The 24797-nt window shown below is 38.8% G+C and overlaps 1 protein-coding gene and 1 gene segment (V, D, J or C); both read left to right on the top strand.

Moving 5' to 3' along the window:
• Positions 1 to 1998, top strand: part of LOC142605017 (T cell receptor delta constant-like) — a 33351-nt gene extending 31353 nt beyond the window's left edge. The window contains 3 exon segments of the C gene segment in view: positions 205 to 267; positions 605 to 724; positions 1347 to 1998. Coding sequence covers positions 205 to 267; positions 605 to 723 — 182 coding nt within the window.
• LOC104638263 (M1-specific T cell receptor alpha chain-like) overlaps positions 1 to 24797 on the top strand; it is a 487043-nt gene that overhangs the window by 425084 nt on the left and 37162 nt on the right. The gene's annotated exons all lie outside the window — the stretch shown is intronic.

The following is a 24797-nucleotide window of genomic DNA, read 5'->3' as shown; positions in this document are numbered from 1 at the left end:
AACAATTGAGGAATTCTTTTGTTTCCTTCAATTGCATGGAGAAATTTTTGCCTAAGTTTAGTATTAGAATTAGTGACCAGTCACCTGAGCCTCAGACTGTACTGCCCACATTTTCCTATGGGAAGAGTCATATGAACATTTTGTTTAATCCTTTTTTAAAAATTTGGATATAGTTTATGATGCCTTTTCTTTATCATGCTACAGAAAAGAAGACTGAAGAACCAGTAACAGAGAAGGTTTGCAACACCACAGACCCCTCTGCACAAGGTTAGTTACCTAAATAGATTGTGAAGTTATATTACTCTGTTGGGGATAAATGCGTGGAAATGTATTTTCTCAGCGGCAGAGGAATAAGAATACAACATATTCATCAAACACAATCTGCTTTTTCAAGGTAGCTATTTTCATAACAGACAAGCAACAGGAAACAAAATCCAATCTAGGCAGACATCCTCCTTCCCTGTTGTTGCCATGTTTCTCTATCTTTTCATTTGCTGCTGTTTCTTTCTCTGAAACTATTCCCTGTGTTTTTTTCCACTTCCTGCCAATATCACGATATCCAAATGTAGACCATGATCTCTCCCATCTTTTCTCTATCACTAAGCAGATATCCAAGTGGAGAAAGCGAACATGCTGTCGATGGCTGTGTTGGGTTTGAGAGTCCTGCTGGCAAAAAGTATCGCCTTCAATACACTCATGAGTATCAAATTGTTTCTTTTCTGAGGTAAGGAAGCACATAGGTTGATCTGTAGAAATACTGGAAGCACATGCCGGGAATGACTGCCTGTGCAGTTCTCTAACCCCACAAGCAATGATACTTGTTCATCTGCTCCTGTTTCCTTTAAATAACGCTTGTAGGATTCTGGGGCAAAAAACAGTGACAAAAAAACCCCAAACCCAACAACAAAAACCAACACAAAACCCCAACTTGCAAGCACCCCACCCCCCAACCCACAAAGAAAATAGCCTCTTTCTGTATCCAAAGCTCAGTTCTTGGTGGCTGGTCCCCAAATTTTCTTTGCAGCAAACTTGCTTTGCCAGAGCAACTCAGGAATTACCAGAAGTGCCTCAGAGATATCTCATTGACTGTTTCAAGTGGCAGAGCACAAAGCCTGGAGAAAAATCAAGTCAAATAAGGAGTAAAAACAAGGCTTCCAAACCACAAAAATGTGAGGTAGTGGGAGGAAAGAGAGGAGGGGTGGAGGATTTTTAAATTGGGGCATCCAAAGAGGCACAAAAGATAGTCCAGCCTAAGTTTTGTGAGTGTACCTGTCGATCTGACAGCTATCATGGCATGTAGGCTCAATTGCATTAAAGGTAGTTTAAAATGCACTTTGCTCTTCCAGGCAGTGGGGAAGCAAGGCAACAGCAATCTGAAGAAGAGCAGGAGAGAGTTTGTCCCAGCAGCACAACAGGTTGAAGAGCCAAACATGTCAAATCTGCTGGCAATAACCATCCAGAACACAACACAGCACCTTCCCCTTAAGATACGTTATACTGTTGAATCCTGCCTAGCTAGTTCATATAGTTTTAAGAGTTGTAACTGCTTTTGCTATTTCTTTTTCTCTGTGAACTGAGAGTGTATTTTTCCTCATCCCCCTGATAAGTAGAAATTGATCTTCCCACTCTAGCCTTTGCATAGAAGCATCCAACCTGCTTCAATAGTTTTGAAAAATCCAATCCTCACTATTGATATATGACCCTTTTAAAACACCTTTTACAGGCATGTTACATTACTGTCTGTAGAACTGATGTATTACTGCTGAGAGAGTTCAGGCACAGTAGATGCTATTTATAGCTTTAATGTTTTTTTTAGATAGCTTTAATAACAATAATTTTCTAAGGTAGATGAGAAGATCTGTGTTGGATCTGAAGTGATTCAATTCGACCAGATAATGTTCATTTCTTTATTAAACCTGTATTTCTTCTGCAAGTGTATGGCACATGCATTTTAGGTGTCTGTAGTAGTGACCAAAATAAAATTTTACTAAGCCAAAATGCTGTGGTTTGTTCTGTGCTTTTTCTTCTGAATTTGGTATAGAGATTGCTGAAATCCAACTGTCCTAATGACCAGTGAGATTAGGAATACAGCTTTGATAACCTAGATTTCCTGTTGGCTGAATTTGTCTTTTCTAGACTTTGTATAGGGAAGTGGGGATTCTCTTTCATACATTAAAAAGCTTCAGTAGGGCCATGAATTCTAGACTTAAGGGATTCAAATGAGGTCTGGTCTTTCAGATCACTTTGAAGAGACTCCAGCAACATATTTTGCACTATAGCAAAAATAGACATATGTCTAAGGAGTAATCAGTTAAGAGACAGCTTGATATGAGCACGAGGAAGGAAAATGCACATATCAGAAGAGAAGAAAACATGCTGGTTTTTTCCACTCATTACTACTAGGAAGAGGCCAACAGGAAATGTATGGTGGTTTGATGGAGTGATAGTTTCCATAGCAACTTGACTATTAGTCTAAGAGACCCCCAACACACACATTCCCCAACTGATCTTTCTCTCACAAGCAACAGGCAGGATGCTGTGGTCAACATTTATGACTAAGTTGCACCATGCAAGATTAACTCCCCCTTGTTTAGAAAAACAAGTTAACCACATCCTGAAGGGGAAGTAAGTTTTTTCACATACTGACTGTGTTAATGCTGGCTTTAAGACAGCCTCTACAGAATGCATAGTAAGGTTTGTTTAATTTAGCTCTGTCAGGTTAGTCCCTCAGACCCTGCAGACAACTAGAGGAAGACCCTCACCCTATGCAGACGATAAGTGAAATTTGCATGGAAAATCAAAAAACAGTGAAATGCTTATTTAGTGCATTCTAGCACCATAATGTAAATCGGGGGAGTTGTTCACTAGTATTTTTGTCTGATTTTCTGATGACACACTGAACCTTTTAATCTTGCACTCCACACCTCTTCTCAATCTCTCAGGGAAGACTCAGGGAGTATTATTTCTGTGTCTCTGTACAAATCATGGAGTGACATTTTCCTCAGTAGTCCTTGGTTGTGCCTGAGAGCTTTGACAGACTTAAAATCTTGCAACACTGCACAAGCAAGGAGAAGGATCTACACATGTGTGACTACTGAGGGATAGCATTAACTCATAAAGAAATTTATCAGGCAGATAAAGATGTCAGTCTCTAGTGTTTCAAACACCCATCCACATTGGCATAGGACACCAGAGTTCTAACTTCCATCACGAAGAGATTCATAACCTGAGTGATACCTTCATGGTCAGGTTTTTCAGACCTCCTTGTGCACCACTGGGAAACCGGTCGGTGTGGGAACATCTATGCCCTAACTAAGCCCTTAAAATGTCAATCACCCAAATCTCTGTTATCTAGATCTCAGTCAAAAAAACAGAGAAACTGGTATTTTTGAGGAAATGGTTCGAAATCTTCAGACCTATGGATCATGAGAAGGAGGGAACACCCATCCATCAGACTCTTATCACAGTGTATCACTCACCCACAGTGAGCAGAATTAGTCCCCATTGGAGTGGGCTTGCCTGGTGGGCGGGTCTGTGGCTCCCCTAAGACTTTATTTCAGGTCAGAGTATGTGAAATAAGAGATCTGTTTCACAGCTGGCCAAAATAATGTTTCTGAGACATGATGCCAAAGATAGATACTGAAGACAGGCCAGGCATCCTCATACTGTAGCCAAAGCTGGTGAAGTCTGTTTTTCTCACATCATCTAGAGAAAACTAGTTGGTTGTCTGTGTCTGGCCTTCTTCTGGAAGGAAAGGATTAGCTTCCTGTGGCAAGAAGCAATCTATGCTGGCTTAGACTAACTGGGGATAAGACAGGAAGAGGGAACAAACTGCATAAATACACCCTTGGGGAGAAGAGAGGTATCTATACCCAGCGAGAAATTTTGGCACCTAGGCAGCTGATGTTTAGAGAAGGGAGGTTAATGGAAAAGGCAATACCATGTTAGACCGCAAGACTCAGCTGGAAGAAGCAGATGTATGTGCAGACACACAACCCCTTTCCAGCTCTTAAACTTCTAGACCGATTGTGCTGGATTTTTCATTTGAACCATTTCCCCTGTCAGGAGCTGTCTAGGTCTAATTATTTTAGTTTGAGTTAGGAAAGAGCTTTTAGCCCCTCTGTCCTACTTTCTGTCATTGTGACTTCCTGATTGCCTCCCACTAGCAGTGGCTTTTCACTTTACAGTTGAAAATCTATAATTTTGAGCCAATGCAGAACATGCAGTTTAAGAAAACAGGAGAATATCATTGTTTGCAGAATAAAATCCATAACAGGGAGCTTTTATACAGACCAATAGTAGGATTGTGTTGGTGTGGCTAATTCCAGAGAAGAGGGCAGAGTTTGCAGCACTGCCAGCTGATATGAGCTGAGGGAAAGTTTTTCTAGAGAAATTGTGCTCCACAGTAAAATATCCTCTGTTAAAATCAGCAATTCTAAATCTTGGGATTTAGAATTATCCCTAAACAGGAAAACACACATTGTCATTTAAGACATCCAATGATACCAGAATAATTGAGGAAGATGATAAGCAGAACTCTGTAGTACAAAGCATTTTGTACTAAAACAGAGAAGAGAAGGCTCCGGGGAGACCTTATAGCAGCTTTCCAGTAGGTAAAAGGGCCTACAAGAAAGCTGGAGAGGGATTTTTTACAAGGGCAGGTAATGATAGGAAGAGGGGTAATGGTTTTAAACTGAAAGAGGGCAGATTTAGGTTAGATATAAGGAAAAAATTCTTCACTGTGAGGGTGGTGAGACACTGGCACAGGTTGCCCAGAGAAGCTGTGGACGCCCCATCCCTGGAAATGCTCAAGGTCAGGTTGGATGGGGCTTTGGGCAACCTGGTCTAATGGAGGGTGTCCCTGCCCATGGCAAGGGGGTTGGAACTAGATGATCTTTGAGGTCCCTTCCAACCCAAACCATTCTGTGATTCTATGATTCTATGATTTTAATAGTACTATCCATGTTCTCCTACAGATTTAATTGTGTCCAAATTTGTGTTCAGACTGCCTTTGAATATCTCCAGGGCTATCCCTGGAGATATTCAAAAGCCATCTGGACATGGTCCTTGGCAAACAACTCTAGATAGTCCTGCTTGAGCAGGGGAGACCAGATGACCTCCAAAGGTCCCTTCCAACCTCAATCATTCTGTATTTCTGTGATATCTTTGTCACACACGGAACGTTTGCCTAGAAATTTCAAAGAAGAAAGTCCAGGTTAGGAGTGTAATTATTTGGGTAGGAGAAATAAATTGCACATTAGCAGTTCAATTCAGTGAGGAAAAAACCCAGCTTATCTTGCCCTATAGCTGTAGATAGAGTGGTCAGGAGCACTAGCACAGTCAAACAAAGCAGAAGAAGAAAAGTCAGTCGTTAAATACTTAACAAAGGACAAAACTGCAGTATGGGACTTGAGAAGACAGTGATACCAATAACATTTAGCACAAGGGCTTGAATACTTTTCTTTGCCATCTCTCACACTGAGAGAGGGAGGAGAACTGAACCTCAGGAAGTTTCAATATTGCTGGTGTGAGACAGGCTGTAAGGAGTTGAAGCTCACAGCTCATTAGTGAAGTCTGTTTTGAGCAAGCCCAGCGGAAATTCTGATTCACACCCTTTCTCCTTTTAATACAGACCTGGGAAACTCAAGACATAAAAAAAGATGTTCATCTGGTACATATTAGTCAACAGCATACCCATAACCCCTAAGGTTGTAATTGAAGTCTACTAGAAGTTATAGACATTTATTGCAGTGAAAATGACAAAGTGTATAGTTTCCTAGATAAGTTTAAAAGTACTTTGGAAGGATCCCATTAATATATCATCAAAAATGGCCACTCAAGCAACGAGAATCAATAAAGCAAATCCTTCAATAGTGCAATTCTGCATGATTTGCTCAGAATGACTGCTCAAAGGTGTATTCCCTCCTTCTCTGCCATGTGTCAGCAAGGGATTTTTGCTTCCCCTCTCTGTTACATTGCTTTATGAAACCTTCTGCCATTTGCAGAACAAGTTGCAGCTTTTTTTCTGTAGCAAAAGACAGGAAAAAGTCTGATGTTCATGTGCTTATTTTTCTTATCCAAAGCAAGCTGGTTGCCTGCACTTCTCCCTCTGCCTCCTACTTTCCAATACAAAGGGACAGGATGACACTTTTAGAAAACAGCTGAAATTTCAGCTTAGAAAGTCCCCAGGAGTCCAAACCAGATGCAAAGAGAAGATATAACAGATGAGACCCAGCATCTCTGAGGGACGGTCCCTTTTAGCATTGCAGCTGGTGTGGACTCCTGGGCTGCCAGAGATGTCTAGAGTAACATGGAAGACATACATTATCTGTATGTAGTTCAGCATCTTGGAAGAGGACTCACCTGAAGAAGAGTATTCTTCCTCCTGTGTACCTAGTTGATCCTAGATGTTCATCCGTAAGATGTGAAAAGGAGTGAAGAGCTTAAAATGCCCTTGAGGTCTGGTGTTATGGGGCAGCTAAAGTTCTTGGTAGCTTTTGAGTTCAAGATCCTTTGAATCCTCAGGGAATCCAGCATCAGAATTAGTGCAAAAAACTTTTGAGAATGCTTGGCCCAACATGTTGAATAATTCAGATCTTTTTTTTTAAAGGATTCCAAAAAGTAAGTCAGGTGGTTCAGGAGGTGAGAGCATATAATGCACCATTCCCTACTAAGTATTTGGAAGAAAATATGGCTTTTTTTTACTAATAAAAAGTTTTATTGCTTTAGTTTTCCTGAGTATTTCTAACTCTTACTACATCTGCTGCAATACAATCCCATTTTGAATAAAGAGTTTAAGGAACCAATTTCACCATCAGCACTTCTATTTACACGAAATGGCAATATTTACAATACTTAAACAAATTATGTCATATGACAGCTTTCTGTAAATATAAGCCATTTAAGTTGAAGGTTTCAAAGGGTTGTATAGGCTTGTATTGTATTTTTTATTGTATTTCAAGGACTTTCATTTTTGTCTAGACATCCCATGGTCATTTCTCTGTTAGATTTATTTTAACTATAGAATAACTTCTATAGCCTAGTTGTTCAGAAAGCCACTTTACTTTTCTGTGGAAGAGTTAATTAAAATGATGATGATGATGATGTCTAGATTTCAAATGAAAATCTAAACTACTTTGCTAACTCCTGAAAATCTCTTCACCTGAATGCTATTTAAAGACAATATAATGTTTTAGGTAAGATGAGTTGGTTTACATTCCTTTCCCAATAATACTTTAAGTACTATTCAATTTTGTCAACATCAGGAAATTTAAAATTCTGTTTCTGTTTGGTATAATTTTATGACTGTTCTGCTCTAATCTATTTTCTATTTTTTTTGCATTGTTTTCTTCTTTTACTTTAATAAGATATATACGGTATGCTTAGCCATTGTTTTACCCATTGGTAGTCCTTAGCTCACATCCTGGGTCAGGGAGGCTTCAGATCTTTTTCAGCTATATGGAGCATTAAATCCCCATTACTAACGATGTCTTATCCCAGTTTAAGTCTCCTTTCTAACTGCTACTGAGTGCCATGGGCATTCTCTGGCAAATGTTTACAGTTAATTTTATGAAAAAGTTACATCTTCACCTTTCTATTGGGGATCTGCTCCTTGTCATTTTGATAGCTTCTCCTCCAAGTTGCAGATACTTCTAAGAAGCCAGTTATCTTTAACCACATGCTACAGGCAGAATGGGAATGTAGAGAAGTTCACAGAGCCAAATATGACTGAGAAGGTGCAACATCTGCATTTCTACTGACTAGTGATACCTACAATCATTCAGATACAAGAGCTTCCCTCATCACTGATAGAAAGAAGATCTCTGCCTGATAAAAGTAAGGTGTTGCATGCCATGAATTTTTGCAGACTCTGCTGGTCTTATAGAGAGTGAAACTGCTGTAACAACCAGAAACTTTGAGACTTGACTGTCAAAAGATTCCGACTACAAACAGCTTCTCAGTCCTTTTGGTGTCAGCAGGTCATAGCATGGTATGTTTTGTGGTTTCTCATCATAAAAGGACACGTGCCACCCACAATGTGAACTTAAATAAAACCTTTTCAGTACTTTCAGGCAAATGTTCACCTCTAGCACATCAAGTTTAACCTTATTTCCCTTGGTGGGCCTCACAGATAGAGTACGCTATCTAACACCTGCATGTCGCTTCTTGCTGAGCAAGAATGGTGACAGCTCTCTCATGTGGCAGAAAACGTTAAAAGCACCCTAAGTGAATAAACATCTTTCCAAAAGGTTAGATGGAAAAGCACCATGAAGAACAAGTAAAACTGAATAGCAGGGAGAATATTTTACATTTTCTTCCACATTTTTATTTATATATGGGGAGAGGAGTGTTTATGCTTCCAGCCTATACATTTCTTGCTTCTGCAGAAATGTATGGGAACACCCCAAGCAAGATTAAATATCTCTAAGTTTTCAGTGCCCAGCCTCACACAAGACACAAAGGATGGTAAAGCTTCATAGCCAGAAAGGCTCTGGCAGCACAACACAGGACTCCCAGTCTCATTCCTTTACTGTCTTGGCTTTTTCAGACACAATAAGAATGTAATAGAAAGGGAGAAGTTCAGAGACAGTATCAACATCTCTGTACGCAGACTGCCAGAGGAAAGTGCTTACACCAGCCTCAAATGATGCACAGGATTTTGTATCCTCTGGCAAACTGTTACAACACAAACAATACTTACTCCAACTATATGTGTAAAAAAAAAAAAAAAGGAACACCCATCTGAAACACTTTCCAACTCAGTCCCATGAACATGCATGTATCAAAGCCACAGTCTTACCCTTGCAAAAAACCTTGTTTCTTACTTTTTTCCATGTAATACCGCACTGTCTTCTAGGGCTAGAACAATTCCTCACCCTCAAGTTTTTAAGTGGCTTATATGCACAGCACATCAACCTGACTTGGGGGTAATTTAGTACTTTCTTGCCAAAGGAGACTCGAGAGGTTTGCTGTAAGTGGGTCTAAAAATGGGTCTGGATATGATGTGGCTAATGATGCTTATTTCTTACTACTGTAAAACCCAGCTGGGTGTAAGAGCTATGTCTGTGATTATTATTGCATGTACTTGTATCCTCTTGTGCAAGGGTTACAGAATCACAGAAGCACAGAACAATATAGTTTGGAAGGGACCTCTGGAGATCATCTAGTCCAACCCCCCTGCTAAAGCAGGATCACTTAGAACATGTTGCACAGGATGGTGTCCAGGCGGGTTTTGAATACCTCGAGAGAAGGAGACTCCACAACCTCTCTGGGCAGCCTGTCCCAGTGCTCGGTCGCCCTCAGAGTAAGGAAGTTTTTCCTTATATTGAGATGGAACTTCCTGTGTTCCAGTATGTGCCCATTGCCCCTTGTCCTGTCAGTGGGCACCACAGAGAAGAGTCTGACCGCTTCCTCTTGACATCCACCCTTTAGGTATTTATAACAATTGATGAGACCCCCTCTCAGCCTTCTCTTCTCCAGGCTAAACAGATGCAGCTCTGGCAGCCTTTCCTCATAAGAGAGATACTCCAGTCCCTTAATCATCCTTGTAGCCCTTTGCTGGACTCTCTCCAATAGTTCCCTGTCTGTCTTGAACTGGGGAGCCCAGCACTGAACACAGAACTCCAGATGTGGCCTCACCAGGGCAGAGTAGAAGGGGAGGATAACCTCCCTCGACCTGCTGGCCACACTCTTCTTAATGCACCCCAGGATACCATGGGCCTTCTTGGCCACAAGGGCACATTGCTGGCTCATGGAGAGCTTGTTGTCCACCAGGACTCCCAGGTCCTTCTCCACAGCGCTGCTTCCCAGCAGGTCAACCCCTGTCCTGTGCTGGTGCCTGGGGTTATTCCTCCGTAGGTGCAGGACCCTGCAGTTGCCTTTGTTGAATTTCATTAGGTTCCTCTCCACCCAACTCTCCAGCTTGTCCAGATCTTGCTGAATGGCAGCACAGCCTTCTGGTCTATCAGCCACTCCTCCCAGTTTTGTATCATCAGCAAACTTCCTGAGGGTACTCTCTGTCCCCTCGTCCAGGCCATTGATGAATATGTTGAATAAAACTGGAGCCAGTACTGAGCCCTGGGGAGCACCACTAGGTACAGACCTCCAACTAGACACTGCGCTGCTTATCACAACCCTCTGAGCTCTGCCATTCAGCCAGTTCTCAATCCACCTCACTGTCCACTCATCCAACCCACATTTCCTAAGCTTGCTTGTGAGGATGTTATGAGAGATGATGTCAAAAGCCTTGTTGAAGTCACGGTAGACAACATCCACTGCTCTCCCTTCATCCACCCAGCTGGTCATACCAATCATAGAAGGCTATAAGATTGGTCAGGCATTGGTCAGGTTGCATTTGGAATGAAGAGCATACATATACTTAAAGGGATACTCAAAGCAAAGCCCAAAATTTCTGGGAGTTGTAACTTGGTGAAAGTAATCAAAATACATGAAATGAGGTGAAAAAAAAATCCCCCCCCCTCCTTTTTGGAAAAAAAAAAAAATCATATTCCATTAGCATATTCTTTTCAATTTAAACTTTATAATTGAGATGATAAACAAGGCTTTCTTTGATTTTCTGGTCATATAACCTTTTACAGATATTTTTAAGAAGATAAACTGATTGTTTTCTTGTTATTACTTTAAACAATACTAAACTATTTACCAAACAATGGTAAATATTAAGTAGCTTTTTGTACAACTGAAGCCTTCTGTTGTCTTATAGAGCATTAAAAATACAATATTGTAAAGATATTCCTGCATTCTGCTGGGCATAATGTGATCTGTCTGTTCTGTTTCCCCAAAACTTCCTGATAAAATTAGATATATTGATGTAAACTGAATTTCTTTCCTTGATCTCTCCTGCTACCTGCTGGTCAAAGTGTTTATTGTTCTCACAACATTTTTGATTTGATCAAATTCAGTAAATAGGTCAAAAGAAAAAAAAAAAAAAGAAACAAAAAACCCCCCACCCCAACCCCATAACAAGAATTCTCTCTGCACATGCCACAAATTAAACTTCTTTGCTTCTTTGGTCTTTGTTTGCACTCTTGCCTTGCCAGCAGGTGCAGATAAAAACCCTTGTTATGTGATACAGAGGCTTAGAAAGTCCAGTGCCAGAAATGCACAGGTGAAAGATGAATAGCTGAACTGAGATTCAAATAAGCTTTATTTGAAGATACAAGCTAAAACTGGTGTAGAGTTGTAAGTGATTTGTAACAGAAGAAATGGAGTAGAATACAGGAAACACTTGCAGCACTGCTTTTAGAAATTCATTAATATTTCTAAAGGAGCTTTAAACTGCAAGTTATTCAAGGAACCTGGCAGTCAGAATGTTCTAAACTAGAGGAAAGATGTCTTGATGGGGTTAAGGGATGTGTTTGTGCCCTGAAAAGCTGTTATGTCTAAAGCTTCCAAAGGTGTGGATCTCCTGCTAAACAAGAAGTCTGAAATAGCAAGGAATGCAGTACAAACTTTCTGACTTCAGGCAATGAAGAGACTGATAAGAAGGTGGATGAAAACATGTGCCAAAGTATCTGGTGTCCTATGATAAAGAGATTGTAGGGCAAGTTGTTGCATCTAGGAAGGCTATAGCTGAGATGCACTCAGGAACTATGTTCTTCTGGCTCTTTTGAACTGTGAGGGTTTCTGCAGAGGGGTTTCTCACTGTGGAAGGATCAAACCATACCAATTCCATGAAGTTCTGCCTATGGACCTGGCTGTTTCTGGAAACAGGTAAGTCTGCTGTTGGCCAGGAATTTTGCATGCCATAAACTTGTGTATATAATACTTCTTTCATTTCATTGAACTGGGAATTCAGGGTGCCATACATTGGAATCTTTCTCTTCATTAGGTGTACTGCAGTCACAATAGTGACTATACTGGGGGGTGTGCTCTTGAACAGACGTAATCGGGTTTAGTGGTACAGTCACTCAAGGAGAGGGCAGATGTTAAAGGACTGTCCTTAGAGATGGTCACTCGCTATAGGACTCTGGTAAAATGACTTATTTTTTGTGTCCACTAGGAGAGAGAAATTAAATTCCTTAAAACTTCTCATGTACCCAGATGATGCAGGGACTCGAAGGAGGATGGAATGGTGTAAACAGAAAGAAGTGATCTGTTCTTGCTTTGAATTTTGTTCCATTTATATATTTTATATTAACATCAGTGGGAGAGTTTCCATTTGTTGAACCAGTTTGCATATTTGGAACTCTGGGTGAGATGTTCAAAACTGCTAAGTGGTTTGATCTGCTGCTTTTCATCCTATAATGAACTGGGCAGTTTTTCCTCCCCACATCTCAGCCATAATTTAGTTGAAAATCTTTGGCTTTAGTAGAGCAGCTTGGAAATCTAATGATTTTGTATATAAATAAATTTTGTATAGGCAGACACAAAGGTTTCCCACCACTAAACTTATAAATTGAACAATAGTAATTCCTTCCTCCCTCCTTTACTTTCTCCCTTTACTTACTTCCCTCCTTCCTTTCCTCCTGCCTTACTATGTTGTATCTTGGGTGTTAGTGATGCAAACATTATTTAGAAAGAAATGAGTACTCAAACCTCAATAAACTAAACACTACACAGAGAAGTGACTGAGTTTTGTAAGGAAAGAGAAGGAGCTCACAGGGGAGATGTCTAGAGGGTTTATGTTAGCTTCTCTTTAGCAACCTAAAGAGGTTATTGCCTCTATTTTTCAGTTGAAAATCACAATGAATAAGAAAGATCATTGAGTGCTAGGAAATGGCCTTTGTCTGTAATTTGCAGGCCTAGTTGTTTGAAAGCTTTGCACTTAACTCTGAGCAAGGTCAAAGAACAGAAATTTGCCCTCAGTGCTCTATCATGCGGTGAATCTACCTGCCTAAATTAATTATTCATGAGTTGAGCAGAATTAGATTGAGAGTTGAATCTGGAGAAACTGTAGTTAGAGAAGTGCACCCAGTCAAGAAGAATGACTCCAATGAAGCCAAATAAGGCTTGTTATTTGTCCTAGATGAAAAGGGCACTCAGTAGTTTTGTGACGGCACATGGTCCCAGTAACTTAAAGTTCTCAGCTATTGCGTTGTGCTGGTGTAGCCAAATCAAAGCGAATCTTTCAGAAGGTGATATGCCTGAAAGTCAGTGCAAGTAGGTCTGAAAGCAGAAATGGTTATTAGTGTAAATGTATGCAATATCTCAAACTGGATAATTTTAGAAATCTTTCTGCAATATAATACTAGCCTTCAGGCAATTTGGAGGTTGCCATTAGTAACCACAAAATGCAAGCAAAGTAGTGCCTGAAACACAGGAGGCTCCATCCGAACATCAGGAAACACATTATCACTGTGAGGATGAACAAGCACTGACACAGGTTCCCCAGAGAGATTGTTGAGTCTCCCTTGTTGGACATATTAAAAAGCTGTCTGAACATGTTCCTGGACAACTGGCTTTAGGTAGCCCTGCTTGAGCAGGAGGCTTGGACCAGATGATCTCCAGAGGTCCCTTCCAGCTTCAGCCATTATGTGATTGTGTGGCTGCATGTGGTCTTGTCTCGTTTCTGAAAGAAATGGTAATGTACCTTGAGTTTTTTAACCCTAGTCTGTAAGTTGAAACGGACTCTTCAATGGAAAGGCTTTGCTCAGGTGCTCTAGCTCTGGGTTCAAAAACAGTAACAGGAAATTTAATTGTAATATTTACTGGAAAGGCTAACTTAACAAACAGGATGTGATATTTTGTATGGATATGACACATTTTACACTTGACAAGAGGAAGGTGCAAAGAGGAGGATTAAAAGGAAAAAACAAATTTTTTGTAATGGGCTGAAAGACAGTGAAGGAAAAAGAAATTAATGTCTGAAATAACATTGAAAGTGGTACTAAGTAATTAATTTTCAACAACAAAAGATGGTAAAAAAGAAAAAAAAATATAACTACAGTGGGGACAGGCATTATCCTTGTAGGGTGTTATAAGTTTTTGTAAAGCTGTTAGCTTTTGTGTGAATGAGGATAGCTGGTTGATAACACTTGGGACTGGAACTAGACTGAAAGTAAATCCTGGTAAGAACAGAAGATAGAGGGATAGAGGTGGATGTGAAAGGCCATTCTAACAGTTAAAAAGTGAGGTCTTGAAAAGAATGAGACTGGGGGTGCAAAGTCAGTTTTCCTCAGCAAAAGTGTACCTATTTTAGAATTGATGAAGCTCCTAATAGAGACTATGTATTACTGACAACAGCATGAAGGCTGCGCACTTCCTTGCACACAATGTCTGGCTGTAAGAGCATGCTCAATTACTGTAATTAAACTCCATAAAGGCATGATTCTGTAGAATCAGTGGAGATTTGCTTCGTGTTCTCTGTTCTACAGATGAAAAATCAAGCTGTAGAAAGGAACGGTAACAAGATTTTTTAACAGTTTCTTTTCACTTCCATAAACTTGTCTAGTGTGCAGGAGAGCTGAATTCCCACTCAGGGATGGGACAGGTTTGAATTAATCTTGCTGTTTACTTAGGGTCAGCTGTTCTGAATTCATGAAGCAGGGAAGAAACCTATCATTGTGGGGATCATACAACTGTCCATATAGTGGGAGTGGACCTGTGATAAATGACTGCATCTGTGTCTGCACAAAAAGAGAGGCCATGTGCAGAATCTGGTTTGGAGGTCAACCGGTCTAGAACCTAATTAGCATTATTATTAAGACATAGCTGTATAGGAAAGAAAAAAAGTGTATACCAAACTTTGGTCAAAGTGTAATGCTTTCAAGATATTAAGCTGAAATACTTACTATAGGATTGCAATAAGCCTCTGGTAGTTCTGAAGATGCTTTAGCAAAACTGATGAGGTTTGGGAATAGATTTAAAGTATCCCACAACTAACAAAGGAGAAGTTTAGACCATTTCCTGGAACCTACCTTAGTATTGAATGGTTAAAATAGTGTATCAGGTGCAAGCTGGCTGTTTAGTAAATATTTTCATGGTGACATAGCATCGAACAGTTCATATCAAGACACATATTTGGAAGAGGATGTGTTTGCATGTGCTTTCAAGTAAGTCCAAATGGGGGAAAACTTCTCCATGAAATGTGTTGGTTTACAGCTAAAGTAGACAAACATGATCAAATCAGTATTTGTTCTCAATAATTCAGCAGTTTTGATCCAGTATCCAGTTAATTCAAAGTGAACACTTAAGACTGCTTTTAACATACTTTAGTGTTTTAGTTCTCAATATCACTATATCAGACTGTACAGCTTTGTAGGGTGCCCATTGTAGTAGAAAATTATGTGCTTTTTTAGTTTAACAGTGAAAGTCTAATAGAGAGTTCTGAGAAAGTAAGTGGTGGGGATGGAAGCATGTAGTTTTCTCAAAAAACTTTTCTAGATTGAACTCTTGGAAGTAATACACTTTGAATTTGCATTAAAGAACAGAGCATGTTTTGCACCAGGCTGAAACAAGTAATTTTCCTTGCTTAAATTGTGAGAACTCAGCAAGTTTAAAGTTCACATTTTTGTAAAGCTGCTTGGTTTTTTGTAAAGTTTCTTACAGTTGTGATATACCAGTTTTGAGAAAATCATCTTTGGTCAAGGAACAGCTTAACAATAAATTCAAGTAAGTCTGAAGAACATTCCAGAGTGACTACTGAGTAGCAGTACAAGGTTGCCTGGAATTGGGTGACTTTCATATGTTTTTGAATCTGAGTTCTGAGTGGCATTTTGAGGTGGTTTGGTAATAACTTCAATGGCAGGGGAATGCTGGAAGTGGCAATGCACTTAGCTTTGGGACAAGGACTCTTCTGGAGGTAAATACAAGTGAATATAATGGAGGAAGAAGAAGAAAAAAACCTGCATGTGTTGGAATAAAGAACTATCTGAGTATATTCCACTGTTATGTTTACATGTCAGTTTTCAGGCTTACTGATGTATAGCTAGTCATGTATAGACAAGAAAGAGATAATACTGAATTTTGGGGCTGCAAAGCCAGATTCTAGGAATCTCTGTGCATCTATTGGAATTAAAATAGAGGCAGAAAGTGAGACTGAGTTGCTCTGTAGGGTGTATGTCTATAATTTTAGTTATAAAGGAATATTATAGAAGTGTTTGTGGGCATGTTTTTTTGTTTTGTTCCCCTCTGCCAAAACTGGGAATGTGACAACAGAGGCAAATTAATAACTTAGAGAGGAATAAATCCTTAAGGCTTGGTCATAATTTTGGTGCTGTTCAGGGGATGAGGGGCATTTAAAAAAAAAGCAAAACAAAAACCTGAAATGAAGAAATATTGTTGTATTTAGGCTCTATTGGATGAGGAGTTTAGATAGTTTTAATGCGAGGTGCCTCCATGTTGCAGGCTGGTGTAAACTGGAATAAGATAAGCACTAACAGAGGTGGGTGGAGGAAATGCTATAGAAAAATTTCCTCTCTTATCTTGCTTTTCTTATCCATCTTCATGGTTACAGTTAATTATTCTTTTACAGTTGCTGTTATCATAGAATGATGCAACTACAATCTCCTCTGTGATAGATATGAGCTGGACTGGTAAGATAAGATCCCATAGCAGTGAGATTCACAGTAATGAATTGTCATGAGAATTTTTACTAGGGTTTTGATCTAGGAAGCTGAGAAGAAACACCCCAGGAGATCTATGTATACACATCAAAGTTAAAATCTCCTTTGAGTCAAAAGCTACTGCCAGCATTTTTGGTAAAGCTCTTTGTCACGGTGAAACTTCATAGGTACCTATGAAAAGCTGACTTTTAGAAAGGGGACAAGGCTGTCTGTTCATCCAAAAAAGTGCCAGAAATTAACAAAAATCCTGAACTTGATAATGCTGTGATGAGCTTTGGAATTTAGGGATTTTAAGATTTTTTTTTTTCCCTTAATGAGAAACTCTCCAACTATCTGTGTTTCTACGGTTAGTGGCTGTGTCACATTTCAGATAAAGAATAAGCGAATGCTCATCTTGAAATTGTCAGATTTGTGAGTCCAGGTTTACTCCCTTTAATATAAAACATTCAGAGTCAAATCTGCTAGCCCAAGCAGCAGACTTGCTTCTGTCTTCATCGCTGTTTTTTGAGGTGTTTTTTTAGAGTTAGTATCTTCAAGATGAGAACTGTGCTTGAAAAATGCCTGTGTTTTTCTACTGATTATAGAGGAACATTAGGACATCTGTGCTAAGTTTAGGTAACTTATAGGGGCAGCATATGTTTCTGGTCTGTATAAAGACATCTAATTTCCTTGAACATGTAGTCCAGTCAAAAAAAAAAAAGTAAAAAAAATTGAAAGATCATTTAATAAGTAGGGAGAAAGTCTGTGATGGATCAAAACTTTCCACAGCCAGGATTTTGTAAAGCTCTGCTGTGGTGTAACTTTGGAGGTGACAATCAAGAGCTTAAATCTGGAAAAGGAATGCACTTAAAAGTAAAGCCATGTAAGCCTAAGAGAAATGTGAAAGGCTTTAGAAAGCAAGTGCCTGTGTTGCTGAGGATTGCATGCATACAGATGTGGGCCACAGATGTCAAATACTAGTTCCCCATTGAGTTTCACTGATGAGTTGGGTCATTGTTTTATTCTAAGTTTCTAGAATGGGAATGGGGAATTATATGTGAGTAGTTACATTTCAATATTCCAAGAAATTTGCCTTTTAATTTACATATAAATTAGATTTTAAAAGCACTGGAATATCAAAGGTTGTTAAGGATTTATGAATGTCCTTGCCTGGGGCCCCTGATCACTGAAATCTATTGATGAAAGAGATTTTTGAGTGTCTTTAGCTTCCAACAATTATTTATCTTAGTGTTTTAGCAACCAGCTTTTTCAGTGTTCAGAAAATATCAGCATACATGGATTTTTCTCCCAAGGCAGACAGTCAGATCTTCGATAGAAGCAAGTAAGAGCTTAGCATTTTCTAGAAGTATGTACTTTCATGTATTTGCAGATGGCTTACAAAAGTCAGACAAAAGGCAGGTTTCATCCCACCTACAGTAGCTCGATACTTTGGATGAGACTATTCCTGCCTGTGTGATTGGATATGACACAATCCTTATGCAGAAATAGAAGCAATTTGCTGCAGCATGTTTTGGCAATGTTCACAGAGAGCAACCACCTCTGGAGTTTAGCCAGAGGTGCTCATGTTTGCCAGCAAATGAGGTACCACTAAGTTCATTAAAGCTTTGATTACTGCCTACATCATTGTTCTGAGTTCTTCTTGCAACTGGTAATTCACCTTCAGGACTGGAAATAAACTGGTGGTAAACCAGGTATTTTTTCCAAGTGAAGAATTGCCTTGTAAATGTTTTTATGATTGAAAGTAGATGTATAGATAAGATGGAGTGATAATTACTCCTTGGTGACAGAAATTAATTTCCAATTTAAAGTGGAAAGAAAAGAAAGGAACACATACAATTGTATGTAACAGGTTAAGGGTAATGCCTTTAGTTAAGCCATGAGTCTCATTCAGTAATAAACTATGGATATCATCATTTAATATTCCCAATTTCATTTAGTTAACTTCTCTTCTAGAAGAGGAGTTAGAAGGCAAATAGATTTCTCTGGATGGTTTTTGTAAAGCACTTGCTGGCTGTGTGAATACAGGAAACTTTGGGAAATTAACATTTGGACAAGGAACAAGACTTGTTGTAATACCAAGTAAGTGAGAAGTGAAGAATTTCATATATAAACAACCTAAATTCCATTTCCAAGGTTCAGCTTCTCATATCAACCCAATTTTACTAATTACAGTTCCATGTCCTTTTTTTTTTTTTTTTTTTTTTTTTAAACATTTAATTTGTTTGAAGGTTTAGGAAATCTTGTTTCTGTTCTGATGAGTATCCATAAGATCGAAAAAACTTTCAATATTGATTTGTCTTATGTACTATGTTACAAGGCCAGTGGTGCAGAATGATTCAGACAATTTATTTTTTATTCTTGGCACAATGATGGTTGCAGAGAAATGTTGCAATGATGTTAAATACTGTCCTCTTTTCGTATCTGTACTTCATATGAAATATCTTAAATGGAAAAAATAGTGAAATGTAAAACTTGTTTGCTTTTACAGACCCAAAGTATATACTTATGTGGACAGTAAGGTATTAATTGATGCCATTTGTGATAAGATTCGATTTAGTAAAATTTTAACCAACAAAAGTAAATTTCTGTGGATAAGTCATCAGCACAGCAAGATATTTTGCTTCATATTTATTCCTAAAGGTTTTGGAAAGGCAATATTTAACTCTATCATTCAGTGGTGATTTGGAATCTGTTAAATTCTTCCTGTAATGGTTTACATAAAGCGCTTTGTCACGGTGTGGCTGGTGGTTATGGGAAGTTCGCTTTTGGTGGAGGAACTCACCTGTTTGTGCTTCCAAGTAAGTCTTCCAGTAAAAATAGTGATCTCAGACCATACTGTTTCAGCACATCCCAGATCCAGTGAATCCATTCAGTGCAACTCCTGTGTCCTCAGCAGAGCCGGATGCAGAAATGTTCTTGTTCTTTGGTCATAGATATCTTCCAGGTCATATGCACACTCATCAGGTGAATTCAGCAGTATAAACCAGACAGGCTAACTTCAAGTTTCTGTTAAATTCTGTTCTGGCCTTGCAATTTCAATGAAGTACTTTTATAAAGAAGTTTGTATTCAAGCCCTTCAGCGTCAGGTTTTCATTTCCAAGCTAATATCTGACAAAGTGCATAGATTTTTTTTTCAGGGGCTGTGAGACAAGTAGCTACTAATTTCCTACCTATTTTGAGACTTCAGCAATGCTAGTTCAAAACTGCTGCATTGTTCATGCAAGCTAAGCAATTAAGAAGTAATTGGAAGTTTAACGAACCTCTCTTTTAGGCTTAGATATTCAAGCTATTTAAAACGTTATCTTGTTTTACTGGGTTGATTGACTTCATTGTCTGTTGAATACCCGTGATAAAATGGTCATTTGTGCTGCTGTTGAGAGACAGATATACCTGAGAAACAGAAATCAGTAAAGTAAAATGAAGTTTCTTTTCACTTACTAGAAATAAATCAGAAAAGTCTTTTGTTAATAAGAAAGACATTTCCAGTTTGCAGTTTTAGTTTAAAGAAAATATCTGAGGAGAAAAGGAAGAAAAACAGTCCAGACAGCATTCCCCATAAAATATTTATTTATATATGACTCTTTTTTTTTTCCATTTTGTGCTATTAAAGGCACATTTTTTTCTTTATAGTCAGGTCCTGGGACTCACCGGGATGCTTTTAGCCAAGAAATTCTTAAGTTCAAACTTTAGCGTTGATTTTTGTAGAGGACTCTCAGGCAGTACAACTGTAGGAGGAAGAAATCAGATATTTGGATAAGGGACACAGTTAATTGTGACACCAAACAAGTGTAGTCTAGTTAATGGCATTCAGCTTTTTTATCTTTTTTCTCTTCATACTCTTCAAGATGTGGAGATCTATCTGGCTTTGAAGATAAAGTGTGGGGTGAGAGAAATTGAAAACTGGAAGCTAGTCAAAGGCCAGGGAGCCTCGACTCAGTAGGGTAAGGTGATCAAATTTACTGAAGGACATGAAAATACAGTTTGAAGGACCAATTTCACTTGCTCTGAAATAAAACAAAAAATATCTGAAGTTTTCCAAAGCTATTTTGCAAATGTACCCAGCTCAAGTTGGTCCATAATGTCAATCTGTAAAGTGTCCTTCTTCTTCTGTTGTGACAATCTCAAATGCTGCAGCAATCTTATACTTACTTTTCTTGCCTGTATTACGTAGGGGTCAGGTTAAATAACCTTAGTAATTCCTGATTCTTGATTTGTGATCAGAATGGTATTTCTGTCAGATTTTGCTTTAGATTCATAGTTGAGAAGGTGTGGTTCTGCTGAATTCTGTGAGAAGTATTTCTCTTTTCCAAAGGGCAGAAAATACTGGGTAGGGAACATTGTGGTAATAAAAAGTGATATGTAGAAAATGATAGGAGGAAACCCAAAGTTTTCTTAGTAAGGGGGCACCCCAATCTGTAGGTTAATTCAGCTACAGACTTTGACTTGATCTGGATCCTATTAAAAATGCAGTGAGTGATTTATGCTCTGATGATGTGTGAAAAGGAGGACTATGTGGGATTGCATTCCAAAAACCTTACATAAACAACTCATTCACTTAAACATATGTGGGACCACACAGTATATGCAATGAATAGCTTAAAAGTGCATATAATTCACAGAAATTCATTAGGATTATGGTTAATTACTTGACTGAAAGGGCAAGTTTTTTCTCTGTCTCATTTATATTTTAGTCTGCATGTAAGATCTGAACTCTTAGTGATGAAAAAAGAATGAAGGCTTGTAGTTAGGATGCAAGCATTATCCTGTCCAGGTAGCTTACAGAATGGAAACGTTTTAATGAGATTTCAAATATATGCCTAGATTTTCTTTGTTGGGTTGCTTAAGTCTAGGATGGGATCATCTTGGTTCATTCCTGTGCAGAAATCATCACAGATCAGGCATTTCCCTGTTTTGTGTACAACTATAATGTAGGAAAGATTTTTGCAAAGGAATTAAATGATGTGTGAATTCAGGAACCAGTTATTACAAGTTGCAGTTTGGCAAAGGAATAAAACTCAGTGTTAAACCAAGTAAGTGCATGATCTGAACAAAAGTATCTTGAGAGATATTGGAGAAACTGGTGCTTGAAATTAATAGTACATATCAATCATGGGAAGAGAGTCTACTTATATATCTACTGCTTCTAGGGCTAAAATGATAGTGTGGCTGGAGCATGTAGTATAAAGACAGCTGCAAGAAAAATCTGAGGTTTTTTATAAGGTCTGATAGTAATAGTTTATGGAGAGCTGGTATGAGTCCTTCTTACAGTAATTACAGTGGAGAGTTTCTACTCACACGAAGGAACAAGGACTAGATTCCCAGCAAAATGAAAACAGTGTAAATCAGCATGGAGTGCCAGGAGAGCTGTGACAAATCTTTCCCCAAACTACAGAATTGTCTCATTTCTCAAGCTGCTTGAGCTTTGTGGAATTGGTAGAAAAAGCCACTGCAGACAGTATAAAAGAATGGATTTTCCTTGTGCTTTTCTCATTTATCCCTTTTGAAGAGTACCTCAAGGCCTACCCATGTGTGGAATTACATGAGCAAAGAGAGGAGAAGATGGGTCTTCAGAGAATCAGGAAGTCTTTGCCGTATTAAAAAGAGTGATTTAATATGCATTAACATAGAGAGAAGAGCCTGCAGAAGTTCTGCTCCTGTGAAATACTGGACCAGGTGTCCTAGCCGGACATTCTGACTGCTCAGTTACATCGTCCTCTGCAAAACTGTTCAGGACTGGGGGAATGAAGTGCTTCTCATAATGTTTCTCTCTCTTTACCAAGGCACAGCTTTGACAATAAATCTTAACTGTATGATTTCTGTACAGAGGATATTAGCTTATTCCTGGCTATGCCAAAACATCCCATATTAAGGGCACTTCATCTTTCTTGACTTGTAAAAAGTATTGATGTGAAACCTGCTAGCAGAGAAGAGACAACCCAGCCTTCATATTGTGGGGATATCTAACAGGCATTTTGCACATATAGTTTTATGTTGAAGACTAGAGTCTCTTGCCATGGAACCTGAAGTGTGCAGAAGAGCATGGGGGTTTTTGTAAGGGAGCTTTTGGCAGTGTATATTCAGGAAATGCAGCCAGTCTCATCTTCGGAAAAGGAACCAAGCTGCTGATAAAGCCCAGTAGGTATCTCTTCACCAATACGGTTAGGAAAGACAGAGTACTTCAGGTCTTTTGTCAGATCTTCCTTAAAATACAGAGGCAAAATCTTCTTTAAAATACAAAGGAAAGAGGGCATGGGGAAGAAGAGCACATTCTAAACAATTTGATTTTAACTTAGCTGTCATGTTTATGTGATTCTGCTAAAATCAGTGAATGACCTTTGTGTTGTGCAAGCACCATGCTTGTCAGGATGAACCCTACAGGGGAATATATTTGAGATTAGTGTTCATGAATAATCTTTGCTCAAAAGATTAGGTGAAAATAGCTTCTTAGGTTTGGATCCCTTACTGGGTTCATTGCCAACTGAATAAACAAGAAAAATTCTGTGGGAGTTTCCTTCTATTTTTATTTAGCTTCTTTCTCTTATGGATCTCATCCCTTGCTTAACTCTAGCTGGCTGATCTGTCTCAATTCCTTCTTTAGACCATGAGAAGTTTTAGAAACAACTATGTTAGATGCTTTTTAAAATGGTGGAAATTTCATCCCACTTTGATATGTCTGGCAATGTGTTCTGGATTTTAAAGGCTGAGGTTTCTCTCATTTACAATTTTTAAACAGAGGTTTATTACTGTGGGACAAATGAGTTTTCCTGGAAACTCACCTTTGGGAGAGGCACAAAACCAATTATGAAATCAGGTACATCTTAAAACAAATAGTTGTTTTGAATTATAAATGAAAGGCTGAGATTCTCCTGTCCTCCTAACTATGGCAAAAATTATTGTACCTAAAAATTGTCCAAGGAGCTTCAACTGCATTATGCTAACAGTAATGGACTTGATTTTCTACTTCATGCATTTCAGAATTGTTTCTATCTGCATTTCTGTGGAAAGGTCAGAGGCATGCAACTAGAAAGGCATCCTAATTTGGAGTCAAAGGAATGTGACAAGGGTGACACCTGTTTTCCCCCTTGATCTCTTTTGAAAAACACATATACTTGTCTGAACCAAAAGTTGTGTGTGGTTTTTGTTAGTGGATGTGTCACTGTGTGAATTCAACATCCAACTGGAAAGTCACCTTTGGAAGTGGGACACAACTGATAGTAAAACCAGGTAGGTAGAAATCCTGAAGGTATAAGGATAGGAAAGCCTAATTTCCCTTTCTGTGAAACAGTCATTAAAATTCCATTGTTCTTTTCTTCTCTGGGCAATCAAAGGTAAAGCTTGACCTTGCCTCAAAGAAAAAAAAAATCATTATAAAGCTAAATATATATTTGGAGGACTGGACTCTCCTCTGTGCATCGAGAGCTATAACATTTGTGAATGTTCAAAATGAGTTTAACACAGGTTCTGGACTAATGACTATAATAATAATTTTCTGGGCAGCGTTTACTGTCAATTGTCCTTGTGAGAGGACCGAGAGAGAGCATTCATCCCAATGGACAGTATGCTGCGTATTTCTTTTTCTCCAAAAAATAATAAGCACATCAGTCATAGTTTTCCACACCTGGAAAGAGGAGTCATACCCCAAATATTCCTTCTCTTCACCACTACATGTTCCCAGAAATCTCCCAGACCTGCAGGGGCACTCACTGTCCTTTTATTTCCATTGCCCAGAAACTTGTCCTCATTAATTCTCAGAAGCTGCAGTTCTTGTATCTGCTGGGAAAACTGTCTTACATTTTGCTCTGCTGCTCCTGCTTCTGACTACAGACAGGTTTCTGTCCAGGTTTTCACTCCTTGACAAAAAAAGCTGGGCCGTCTTGGAAAGAGATCCGAACAAGCAGGACATTCTTTGGGGAATCAAGAAAGGTATTTTTAAGATTTGTATTATGTGCAGGAAGGTCCAGGGGGAGATCTCTGCTTTTAATGTTAATCTAATGGTGAAGGAGGAATTTTGCTGTCAATCCTTGTGGCATTTCTTCACCCAAATGAAGGACAAAACTTACCGGAGTGGTCATATCTGTCAAAAATGAAAGAGATCGTCAACTAGGAAAATCTTTAAGAGAAATCTAAGTTAAAGTTGCCAAAGAATTTACTTGGATATAATAAGTTAAAAGAAATGCCAAGCAAGAACTAATAAGCTGCTGGAGGAGAAAAAAAGGGGGGGTTATTTTAAAGACAAATACTGTGTGAGTAGCTATGGAAACAAATTCACCT

The sequence above is a fragment of the Balearica regulorum genome, chromosome 24 (assembly GCF_011004875.1).
Source record: "Balearica regulorum gibbericeps isolate bBalReg1 chromosome 24, bBalReg1.pri, whole genome shotgun sequence".
Classification (NCBI taxonomy): domain Eukaryota; kingdom Metazoa; phylum Chordata; class Aves; order Gruiformes; family Gruidae; genus Balearica; species Balearica regulorum.
This window is presented reverse-complemented; position numbering and strand designations above follow the sequence as displayed.